Source organism: Triplophysa rosa, linkage group LG4, assembly GCF_024868665.1.
Source record: "Triplophysa rosa linkage group LG4, Trosa_1v2, whole genome shotgun sequence".
Lineage (NCBI taxonomy): Eukaryota > Metazoa > Chordata > Actinopteri > Cypriniformes > Nemacheilidae > Triplophysa > Triplophysa rosa.
Genome location: NC_079893.1, coordinates 19,330,490 through 19,343,947, shown reverse-complemented (window position 1 = coordinate 19,343,947; position 13,458 = coordinate 19,330,490). Strand labels below are relative to the sequence as shown.

Below are 13,458 nucleotides of genomic sequence, written 5' to 3'. Positions count from 1 at the left end.
CATCACTGGATCACAACATTATTCTCTTATCTTCTTTCACCTACTGTCACAAATTCGGCTTTTCTCACTCACTCAAAAAGAAACATAGCAGAGAAAGAGAGAGAGAAAGTGAAGCAAAATATACTGACTGAACTTACCAAGACAGAGACCATCACTCTCCTCATAGCCAATGCTGCAGACACAACGTCCTAGCGGCACCAGCCAATCACCATCCGCCCCACAGTATAGCTTGGGTGTGTCCCGTTCTTCAGCATTCTCAACACACGCCCCTCTGACCTCCACCAATGACGAGGTTTCCACCCGTGGTATGGTGTCTGGAAAGGCGGCTAGGTTTCTCAGGGTGGACGGGCACTTTTTGTAATAAACCCTCACGGAGACAAGGGCGATACATGCGCCCACATCCTGGAAGGCCAAGTAGAAACCCTTCCGAGCTATTGGTCCCACTTCCCGTACCTCGGTGTTGAGCCTCAGAACACGATCACCCAAATCTGTCTGCGTGAAACTCTCATCGGCTGCAATGGTATCAATTTTGGCGTAGTCGTTGGGATGGAAATGAGCATTAGCACCATGTGGCTCATCTGCCTCATAGTAGAGGAGGTTAAATGTCTCCTTACAGGTGCCAGAGACCCAGGGGATGCTGTTGCAGTCTCGCAGGGTGAAGCGGAGCTCCACATAGATCTTCTGTGCAGCCTGACGTGGTATCCAGTTGGTACGAAGCCAGTTGTTCTGGTTGGGTTCCATTACGTGGCACACCTGGAAGGTGTGGATGGGCCGATTAAGCTCATCCATCTCTGTGATACTATCCCACTGTGGAGAGCAAAGGATAGAGGAATGAGAAGATAGATAGTGAGATAATTGGAGAGAGCAATAGAAAGGAGCGAATGCACAGGAGGAGTGCTTGGCTGAGCTTATTAAGACCTCTGTGGGATTCAGAAAAGTAGGAGTCTGTAGAAACTCCAACTCAAACCTAAATTAGCCTCATCAAATCCATATAAAAATACTTTTGTTTCTTTGCAATAATTTGAATGTTCTTTTAATCATTTAATGATTTTATAGAAAGTACACATCATTCCAACTGAAAAACAAGAATAAAGGAAGGGTAGGCATTTTTGGAGAGGCTAGCGATATAGCAAGCTATCACTGAGCATAAGAGATGAACTTCCAGAGATGTCTAGTTAATTATGGGCATGAGGCTAATATGTCAAAGCAATACAACATTTTAGCATGCTTTTTTTATTCATCATTGTGTTAAAGGTCCAATGTGTAATTTTTGGAGGATCTATTGACACAGACGCAATATAATATACATAACTATGTCTTCAGAGGTGTATAAAGAGCTTACATACTGAAGCGTTATGTTTTTATGATCTTAGAATGAGCTATTTCTATTTAAATACTGTACACGGTGGGTCCCCTTGCATAGAATTTGCTATGTTGTTTCTACAGTAGCCTGCTACTGAGTGCGTTTCATAAAAACGTTATCTCATTTGGCAAAGAAGTGAAAATGTGACAACATTTTAGTCCTGTGTCAGCCACCATAGTGCTTCAAAAGGGAGGGGTGGAGTGAGCCGTTGGTTGCAATTCGAAACCGAATTTATATTCTGAACAAAAATCTGTGTCTGTAGTGTATTATTGTTAACACATGATAGGAACTTAAAATTCTTTAACTGCAAAATAGTAGGATAGCTTTGTTTTACAGCCCTATGTGTTTGTTTTTCATACTATGTACTTACTATGTAAATATTAGGTACCAACCCTGAACTTAACCCTAACCCATATTATATGCATATAGTTACCAAAATTGTGGTGCATAATAATACACTGGTGCACTGTAAATGCACATACAGTACTGTAAAATTATTATGCTACTAAATAATCCTCCGATTTTTTTACATTTTGGAAATGTCATGTCAGTTTCTATCTACTGTACTCAAGTCAAAAGCCTACCTATTACACAACTCAATTCTTACCATTTATATATAGGCTACATCTTCATGACAAACACAGTATAACATTCACAGCAATCTTAAATATCTCATTGTTCCCCCATACTGATGGAAAAATATAACTGCCTAAATATTTCAATGTCACATCCAGGTATTGTGAGATTCCTTACGACCATTTTCAAGAGTCTTACATCAGGTTTAGGTGGTACCTCTAGGCTGTTATGTGCTATACTTGTGCTGAATAATGCTGAACCTGTGAACACAGCAAGGAATAATAAACAAATAGACTGACCAAAGTCACTAAACTTCCTGACTTCCTACAGCTTCCTACACTACGTGTTCGGTTTTCACAATAATGTTCCACACATTTACTCCTCAACACACTCCCACAATCACTTTTTTCTCTCACTACATTTACTCTTATTACTTAATTCACACATGCCTTTTGTCTTACACTTTTCACTGTTTCTTATTTTCTCTCTTTTGTGCCCACATTTCTAAACTCTCTGCTCCAATCATATCTTCTTTTGCTTATGTCTTATCTCCCTAATCCCTGTCCCTTCGATAATTAATAAGAAAGGACGCACTTCATTAGCACTAAAGTCTCCACTTATTCTCTTTCATTATTGAAGTGACAGGTCTTCCTTAATAGCCCCTCAATCAGAAACTTGCTGCATCATAGTCCTGATGTGTGTCGATGGATCATCACGATGGACTCTTTTTACCACCATAAAGTTTGGTCACAAGGAGTTTCATTTCCAAACAACATTAAGTATTTTATTACCTTTTTCTTAGTTCAGTAATGCATGAGAAATGAGTTTAAGGAGCGGGGTTTCTTATGTCTAAGATTATTGTTAAACCAATCTAAAAAAAGACCTACAGTATATGTGGATACACTGTACACTGAGGAGCCCATGCAATGCTTAAGATGTAAGCATAAGGATTTTAAAATGAACACAGAGCCTGACAGGACTCCAGGGCTCATCATAATTGACTAAATTAAAATTAAATAATAAATAACTTTATTTGATTTATTTCAATGTTTCTGAAAGAAATGTACAACTGTCTCTGGCAGATCATGTCATGTCATTTATAAAGACATTAAAGACATACACTGACCCCAGATCAGCATACCGACTCTGGGAGGTTTCATGATCCTGTAATCTCCCCTCACCCTACCATTGCCTCTCTCAACCTTACGTTTCTCATCAGCTTTCTCGCTGGTGGTAAAATGAGGCATTTGGAAGAACGGGGTTGCAGCAGCGCGCTTTCAATCTGCTGCTAGAAAGTGACCGGATATATTTAGGAGCGCCGCGGTGGGGATGAGATAGCACCATGCGGCTTAAGATGCTACACGCGCTGATAAAAGTGGCCGAGATGGATGAACCCAAAATCGCTGGCTACACATCACATTAAGCTGGCAGGGGGCCACGGAGCAAGATTCAAAAACGGCACATATCTGTGTGATAGAGACAACATGAAATGCATCTTGGGGCTGGGGGAGGAATTCATCGCTTTTAAAATGGTTTCTATCAGCAGACATCTAGATGCCTGACTCTTTATCTGTCATCACTTCTCCACTCGAAAACCGACAGTAGATCGCTGGTTCCGACGCTTGCAAGAACACAAACACACACATCAGAATACAGGACATTTTAGATAATGCCTGTATCTTGTAATGCATATGAAAAGCAATACACCCAAAATACACTTCAATCGGTCAGCTTCTTTAGAGTAAACCATGTTTCGGCTTGTATTTGTCCGCTCTGGCTGTAAATGAGCCTTTTCAGCAACCGACCAGCATGTCAATACACACACTCAATACTTTAAAAAGCAGCTATTATCACCATTGATTTCTTGTTGTCAGATCCAGCTTAGGATTGATGTTTAAAGCTTTGATTTTCCCTCGCTTTGTGCATTGAAAGTGCACACTTCTAAACTCTATAATAGAATTTAAACATTCCAAATAAAGGTCTGCTCTCGGGGGACTTAGGGAGGGGGGTCTATCAATTGCAAATGGGCCCTGGGCAAATGGAAATACAATTAGAGTTGAGTGTGAGTTTAATTATCTTTTAATTATTAAATACACATTAACCTTGGGTAATGAAGGTGCTTTCTGAGAGAGATACTGGCACTACCTTTGACTCAATAATTGATTAATTGACTTCCACTTCAAACTGCATCGATAAAAACACCAAGTGAATAACAAACGCTCTGTTTCTCTTCAACCTTGTGGAATGTCTGTGGCTGAAGCCCTTTTTTATTTATCTGCTTTTTATTTAGTTGTCTTTGCAGAGGCGAATGTAAGATACTTCTCGAATTCTATAGAACTACAGAGTACAAATTAAGAGTATTATTACCATAATAATCATAATAATAAGTGCATCTCAAAGCACTTTACAAGAAGAAATAAAACAACACAATACACTTATAAAATGACACAATAAACAATACAAATATTAAAATAATACAAAACACAAGTAAAGCTACCCTGAAAATTAGCTTTACTATACTAGAGTAATTATGTCATACTATATTGTATTATAATGTATTATTATAGATACTTCAAATAGTCAAAAGTGTTGATTTATGATTTTATATACAGTATTTTTGTATGTACATGAGCTACTAATCTGTCAAGCAATACATAATGTTTACGATTTATTGAGTTACCATAAAATGTTATAGATTTGTCTGGAATGCATTCATCAGAAAAAAACAAACAAACATTGTTAACAAGTGCATGGAACATTGAACCAAGCCACAACTCATATCTGAAATAAGAAATATCTCAAAAGTCATTTTAGAATCTCACCAACTCCCATGATTAATTTTCAAACTCCGTAATAATTATTTTCCAAGAGATCTCAGGGTGTTGAAATCTCATTTTGATCGCGCGGTCCAGATTACAAACAAGGACATGAAAAATGTCTCCTTTAGCTCTGGGTAGAATCAGACATGCATCAATATCCCTTTAGGTCGTCTCCGGCTTAATCTTGTCTTTGTCTTATTTCGCTTTCATTATGCCAGACTGTTTTACAACCCAGGCGCAGACACAATCTCTATTCTGATGTGACTTTATTTCTCCATGAAAAAGGGGAGGGAAATCAAAACCTTATTTTTCATAAGAAAAACAAAGAGAGGGAGTGGGATGAATAATGAGAGAGAGAATCAGAGACAGAGAGGCAGACAGACAGTGAGAGCGAGTAAAATGTCATCTACCCCCAACAAAGAACACAAGTAAGATGATAGTGGATAGAGATGGAGATATAAGATACTGCTCTAACAAATCTAACATCTAACAGCAGCTACAAAAATGAATGATAATGATAAACCACCGCATTTATGGCCTGTGACACTTTAAAAAATAGGTTTTCTTCTTTTCATGCACTGAAAAGGCCAATGGGACCCATGACATCAGGGTCACTTTTTACTGTCCTAAGAACAACACCACAGACTGACCTACTTCTATCCAGAATTCTTTCGCACCATGGCATCTCTGCATTCTTTTATTATTATGATTCAGGATTGCATTCCGTAAAGAAACCATTGCTTACTGCAATTGCTGACTGTAAATTGGGCAGTAGTGCAAATATGCATAATGCATTTAGTGCTGAACGTAGTTCCCCAATTTATAGGCTGGTTGAGTGCAAGGTTGATGCAGCAGGTGCCAATACTCACCTTTTTTCTATTGATGAATTAGTGATGCTATGATCAATAGAAATGTACACAGACATCTCTTTTCAATAACATTTTCTTTGAGCAGAATTTTAAGAAATCAAGTTAAGTATTTAAGTTCTATAATAAATCTAATTACATAAAAGGAAGGTGTATTTATTTACTGAAACGAACGTTTTTTTCTCTAGAATACCATATGAAAGCATGACACACAATGTCTGAATTTGTCCTTATATGTTGCTCCTTTCTTTTATTTAACATTCTGGTCAATTTTCCACAGCAGAAATCAAACAGATTAATCATTCAATGTATTGTGTTAGCTGAAAGGCATTGCTGTTTTTTCTGGATAGGAAAAGCGGGATACAACATGTGTCAAAGCTGACCGGGCATGTAAATGAGAACCAACAGCAATTTGTCACTGCCTGTAAAGCAGAGGCTGATGGTGATGTATTGCACTCAGACCAGGTTCTTGTGCTCACCTCCAATCGGGCAAGTTATGAAAACAAAGCTCTCACAACCATGAAAACAGATATAGGGCAGCTGAGATAGGGAAAGTGAGAGAGATAGATGGAGGAAGAGAAAGTGATATGAATACTCCGAGTAAATGTGCGAATGCATGGCTACCGTGCACAATTAAATATGTCTAAAAAAGTCTTAAGGCTCATTCACATCAAGGACAATAATTATAATAGCTAAGATAACGTTTTAAAAAACTTTCTAAATTTAAGAGAATAGTGGACTATAATGATAATAAAACAAGAAACAATATCATTAGGATCACATTCAGAGCTTTTTCCCCAGCTGATGAACGATAAAACATCGATGTCGATCATTTAAAATTAACTAAAGCGTGCAAGCTGTATATATAATTTTTGGGTAAACGAAAAAAAAAGTAACCTGGTTGCCCTAAAATTTTGAGTTCATTCAATTTAAAAAATATATTAGTTAACTAATGAATTTCATGCAAACTCATTATGTTAACTAATATTTCTAAGTTGAATTCATTAAAAAATTTAAAGCAGCAAGGTTTTTTTAGTCGAACCAACATTTCTTTTTTACAGTGTGGATGCTAATATAGTTATTGTTGTAGTTATCTTTATAGTTATTTTACTTTTTGTGAATGAAGCCTTTACAGTATTTTGAATAGTGAACAACACAATGGATTAGAAAGGCAATTTATGAAATGATGAAGAATCCTTGACAGCTTTATTAAATGCTGATGTTATGTCAGTGCAAATTAAAGTCAAGTGAGTCAGAATACTCTCCTGTCTTTTCTTTCCTTACCCACACTTCTTTACAATGTTAAACTTGCTGGCTTCTCATGCTTAACTCTTTCCCCGCCAGCCTTTTAAAAAAACGTTGCCAGCCAGCACCAGCGTTTTTTTTTTTACATTTTCACAGGTTTCAGGTTCACAGCACATTTTCTGTAATGAATATATGGACAAATATATCAAATGAAAGAACAGAGTCTGCTTTTAAACAAAAGAAACCGTATTCTTCTTTCTTCATTTATTCTTTTTTTTATCACTCCTTAGATGAGGGTAGGTTTCTTCAAAAAATGCATCACTTTGATTAAACAGCTGAGATAATTAACATTTTTTTTCTAATCAAGACTCCGCCCAGATTAGACTCAGAACAATGATTAAAAACAGATAAAATATATACGTTCTAGGTTCAGATTCTGTACTTTTTCCAAAGGTGTGTAACAGCGCCACCTGCTGTACAGCAGTACAAAAACCCATTACCATAATAACTTGTCTTTGGCAGGGAACAGTTGATTTTTAAATGAGAGATTACTCGTCAATGGCGGGGAAAGAGTTAGCATGGTCAACTTGTCAAAAAAACGAATTGGACGAATTACGTAGTATTTCTGTGCTCGATACACTCCCCCAAGGTTCCTATAGGTTTCGGAAAGTTTTTTGCGAACATGCAAAAACCGTTACGTAACAACTTTTCTTAGTCCCTTATTGGGCAATTCTCTCGGAAAATCATGCCCACAGCAAGGCGAAAGAAATAGCCAGCAATAGGAAGACCCGCCTACCATCAAGACTGGCTGCGCTGTGGGCATGCAGCTGCAGCTCGTTACTCTTGCAATAGTGAGAGAAATTGAGGTGTGTTTGTTTGTCAGAGCATTTCAGTGATGGATGTTATATAAACGGTGGATATAACGCTGGATTTGCAGGTCGTTTGAAATTTATGGATGGAGCAGTCCCAACGCTAAAAGATGCCGGACTATGAACCACACGTGGTAAGTGAAACTAAAGCCCTATTCGCACGGGATTAGTATTACCTGGGGATCTCTGGTCATTTGTAATAATTGCAGAGATTTTCTGTGATCTTAATCCTGTGCGAATCGGCCATGTCTGTAATTTGTAAAGTAAAAATTCCCCCACAAATTACCTACCATATTTTGAGGAACACGGAGGTCCTGTGATAATATTAGTCCAGTGCGAATCGGCATCTCTGTGATTTGGCACGCTCTTATATCATTTTTCAAGGTTTATCCACCGTTTGCTAATAATGGAGTCTGTTTTGATATTAATTTGGTTGCGGATTCATTTCCACACATTGTCAAAACTGTTGTTTTGACCGGGAGTCTTCCGTTTATTTATTTATCTTGGAAACGCTTGTAAAAGCACTTTTCACATAGAGATCCCAGAAAATACACGGAAAATGTGTCCAGGAATTTGTCCCGGGATCGTTAGATTTGTTCATTCACACTGCCAGTGATTTTCTGGAATCTGTGCGTGCCTTCACACACATTCTGTGAAGCTCCAGTAAAGACACATGGCATAATATACTGCAAAGTTATGTAATGTGCATTTTTTTGGTCGTGAAATGAGGGTTGATAACTGTGAACGATACTTGTGTTTTTAGGTGGCTAAATAGCGCAGTTTGTTATTATTACTGCCTTCCTTTATTAATTAGGCCTATTTTATTTAGGCCTAATTAATAATCTCTTCTTTTTGGTTATTATTCTGTAGCATGTATTGTTGCCTTTTGCAAATGACAAAGTCGTCAATTTAAAAAAAAACTTTAAGTATTTATATTTTTATTGGTAAATGCAGAACAACGAAGAGGCACAAGAACGCAAGGCTATAGCCCAACGAGATTAAGCTAAATATAAAATGTCATATGAAAACATATAAATGCAAATTGTTCAGTATTGTTCAGTTCAGTGCAAATTTACACAACCTTAATAAAAAAATATAACGGAATCCTGCGAAGTTAAAATGAGCCAGTATTTTTGCAACATAGCCTAATGCAATACAAAAGGCACGGTATAATATTTTTTCAGTAATATGATGTACAACAATGTGAGTTTAAAAATAAGTTTATCGTTTTTTTAAAACAAAGTTTGAGAAAAGTTTTTGAGCATTTAGATTTTGTAACCATTTCGGAATAAGATCATGCAGATCGAATGAAAAACCCGCTAATATGGCCTAAAGCATATTGCACATAATTCTATAAAAACCACAAATAAACACTAAGGTCGGTATATGATCATGATGTTTATAAATTATATTTATAATGTTTTTGTTGAGAAAAACAAGCACATAAATGTTTGGGTGATAGTTTGGAGTTAGTCTGTTAACAAGCGGGTTTCCATCACTCTTGTTTTATTCGCATTTTGAAGTTTCGCATCAGAAACGAGTGATGGAAACACCAAATTTCGAATTAAAAACCTTTAATTCGCAAAAAAGCTTTTACGCAGCTCGCTTGAGGTGGTTTTTCATTTTTTGAAAAAGAGTTAATGCGAATAAGATGAAAACGCATTTGCCGAATAAATTCCTCCAAAAAGTCACGTAACTGCACTATGAGACGGCGAAACCTGACTAACCAGAGTACTGATCTTGCATTTATTGTGTTTCGTAATCGTCTGCCTCCGCAAGTATTATTATATATGAAAATTATAATATTCAGTGGCTTCTCTTACTATTCTTACTGATATTTAGTGGCAGTTTATTAGGACAGGGACGGCTGACTAGTTGGATGGAAACGGTTCTTATTCGCAAATGTTTTATGCGATATTTCCAAATTTGCACAGAAACACTCGGGCTTCTCCGCAGCACGAGCACGGAAGGTGCACACAGCCGTTTTTAAGGTTGGTAAGCGATCAAGTTTATTGAAGCGCTGTGTGTTTTCGTGTTAATATTTTTGATGGAAGTAATTTCAAGTTTAAACAGTGTTTAGAAGCAGACAACTCTATTCTCGCATCTGAGCTTATGTTTGGTGATTAGGACTCTTGCATTCATCCATGATTAAGCTAAAGACAAATAGTAGTTTTTGATTTACAAACAAAACAAAAAAATCGCTTAACTATATTTGTTTTCATAGCCAAATTATTTACGAGTGAATCAACAGTTATGCAGGGGTAATGCGATAATGTATTGTGTGCTCGTGATTTACAAACAAAACTCAGGTAATGTAGCAAACACAGGTAACATGACAAAACAATGACCGACAAATGACAAGTGAAACAAAAGGGCTTATATAGACAGAACTAATGAGGACAACAAACAGACAAGAAACACCCGGATAGACAATCATAAAGAACCAATAGAAAACAGAACTACAAAGGACTACAAGATATGACATAGGACAGGAAGTAACATAAAAGTCCACAATACACAGGGCAAACACAGACTGGATCATGACAAACAAGATGTGCTACATATATTTTAATTTTAAACATGACAGCTACTGGTAGTTCATCCTGAGCTGGTAGGTCATATTTTCAGAACACCAGGGTGGAACCAAACTCTTCCGGGTGGTGGACCTTTATAGTGTATGTAGGCCACTCTAGGATTAGGTTTTAATCTTCTACCTCACCTAGGAAGGTCGTTGTAACTGTACATTTCAATGTACATTTTCAAATATTTGACAGTGCAGGTCTAAAATGACCATAAGTAAATTCTAGCCTCCTAGCTTGCTGGAATTGTACTTGTAGACTTAATTATAACTGTGGTGACATTTTACGAATTTGGAAGGAAAGTGTTATTATTTTGCAATAGTTATCTGGTAATATGAATATATAAAAAATAATGGTTGGGCCTCTGAGGGCAAATGCATTCATCTGAATTCTGTGTTTCATCAGCTGTTTGATTAAATGATCTCTCATAATGTATATAGTGAAACCAAAAAATAACTCATTGGTCTTAAACAACAGATTTTTCCTTCATTGTGATAAGCAGTAGTAGGCTGTGGGTGAGTGTTAAAATGAACATGTTTAGTGTCAAATGCAATAATAAAAAACAAAGCTTTTCTCTGTCAATTCAAAACAGCTCTCCCTGTTTCAATTTGACAGAAAAACCAATCAATAAATATGGAATCCACCACATATATAAAGATATTTTGCATTATATTAAAAAGGAAAAGCTGTTTTGACTCACATAGCCAGATATTAGACTGGGGCAAAGTCCGGGGCTTTGTGGTAAATTTGACTGACATTAAAACAAGTGATCAAATCACACTTTTGTTTAGTTTTTACATGTCATTTACCATTAGATATATTTTATACCATAATATTAGACACAATATAAGAAAACACCTTACTTATCGATGGTTGAAGTTACTAATGGAAGTCAGCCAATCTGATTGTTTGATGTAGCTCTGTTGGTAGAGCTTCATGTTAGCAGCGCAAGAATAATTGGTTCAATCCCCGGAAATTAAATTTATTAGTAATTTTTAATTACTAATAAAATGTATGCCTTGAATGCATTATAAGTCACCGTCTGTCAAATACATCAATGTAAAAGCAGGTTTTGAGAATTTAATATTTTAAACACAGTGAGTAAGGGATTATGTACAGTATATTACGTATAAACAAACAAGCATTTGTATGGACTGTGACAGTTAAACGTGATTTCACAAGATCATACAGGCTAATATCTAACTTTAAAACTTAACTAGGTTGTAATATGCTGCTGGAACAAATTACCTATGGGGCCTTTTTTTATTATTATTGGAGGACAGGTTTGATTGTTCTGTTTGACTAAAATATGCAATCAAAGACCACAGGCACTGATCATTTATAGCATGTAAGGAGGACATGGAGATCATCCTGACTGAGAACTGCACGAGATATAAGAGCAAAGTTGATTTCCTCAGCAGACTTGTCATGACACAGACAGGCCTCGAAGTGCTCTCTCTCTGGAGACACTGTTTTTCGGGACATTCCCTTTTCCCTCACTTATTGCCTACTTTCGATTGTCCATTGAGCTGTTGTATTAAAGCAATATCACACTTGCAATTGTGCAGTTACAACAGTATATCAGCACTCTATGATAACCTGTCATGATTTGTAGGGGGAAGAACCCAAGCGCAGGCAGCGGCAGTGAAGGGGTTAACACACTACTTTTTTTAACAAACAGAAAATGAACCAAAAACCCACGATGGGGCAAAACCGACACGATTGAACTAAACAAAAGCAGAAAATAAATACTTCCTTCGATGGGGCATCAAAGAAAACCAAAACTAGATTTAACAATAAACATACAACAAGACTAACCAAAAGACAGGGAAAACCAGAACCGGTTTCAGGGTAAGTATTCCAACAAGGTTTTCATGCAAGACACGACTCACACTGTGGATGGCACAAAACGAACTAGCACAGGACAGAAGACACACAGGCATTTTAAAGGGAAACAGATAAAGGGAAGATAACGAGGGGCAGGTGAGGGTATGAGACACTGCAGGAAAGAAATACGGGGAACGAGAGGGGCGGGGCCAATGACGAGACACGAGAAAGCACATGGCATGTCAATGGTAAACAAACCATGACTTTCTCACGCTAAACACAAGGGATCTGTCATGATCCTGCCACAAGACTAGAAAATCATGAACAGGAAGGCAGGACCATGACAATAACCTAAAGCTGAAAATAAACATACTGATATACCACCATACCAGCACTCTGCTAGTGTGATATTGTATTTTTCTTTTACAAAGCTACTGATGTTGATTTTAGATTTCACTCTCCTCCGGGTTAAGAACAGATTTAAAAGAGGTTACAGCTAGGGCTGCAGCTATCGATTATTTTAATAATCTAGTATTCTACTGATTTTCCATCGATTAATCATGTATTCGGATAATAAATACTTTTCTTTATTAAAGAGCAATAATAAATACTGTATGCAAGAGAAAATAAGACAGGTCTCTTAAAATGAACAACTAATGTTTCCTTTTTAGAAAAACATTTTTTTTATTGCTGAAATTGCATACATTAATATCTGTGAAAAGTTAACCCATTTAATACATTACATTGCCATATTACATTCAACATGCAATATAATACAAATGTATAAATAAGAAACATTAATAAGAAGAGAAAGAATAATTTCAAAGGTAAACAACTAACTTGAGCTTATGCATGATGCATTTGGTTTATCTAAATTAGTTTTAGTTATTTTTTTTACTATTAAATAGTCATATATTTGTCCACATAAAATACCAAGTTAACCGGACTTTTATTTTGGCAGGTTGCCGGAAGACGCTTATTTTTTAGTATGTCTGTTTCTTCACTCAATGACGTTCATGTCCTCGTGTCCTCATAAAGTGCAGACGCAGACAAATTCATGAGCATCACGCGTGTAGCATGTTAAACTGTGCAGTTCATTCACTCAGACATGCAGAACAGCCAGATGACATGTGTAAATAACAGGATTCGGCATCCGCTAGTCCGCATCTAGTTTTACGGACTCAATGCAGCCGGAAAACAAGTTTCCCTCGCAAAATAGTCTAAAACTGAGTAAAATAGCAGTTCACCATTTCAATAAGCTATCACTTACTTATCAGCAGGAGAAATACGTGTGAGCATGTGAACAGTCTAAAA

The 13,458-nt window shown here is 36.8% G+C and overlaps 1 protein-coding gene across 2 annotated transcripts in view; it reads right to left on the bottom strand.

The window, feature by feature from the left end:
• epha6 (eph receptor A6) overlaps nucleotides 1-13,458 on the bottom strand; it is a 115,264-nt gene that overhangs the window by 79,038 nt on the left and 22,768 nt on the right. For both annotated transcript variants that reach the window (XM_057330912.1, XM_057330911.1), the window contains exon 3: nucleotides 138-807. In XM_057330912.1, the coding sequence (XP_057186895.1) occupies nucleotides 138-807 (670 nt within the window). The remainder of the gene's footprint in view (nucleotides 1-137; nucleotides 808-13,458) is intronic.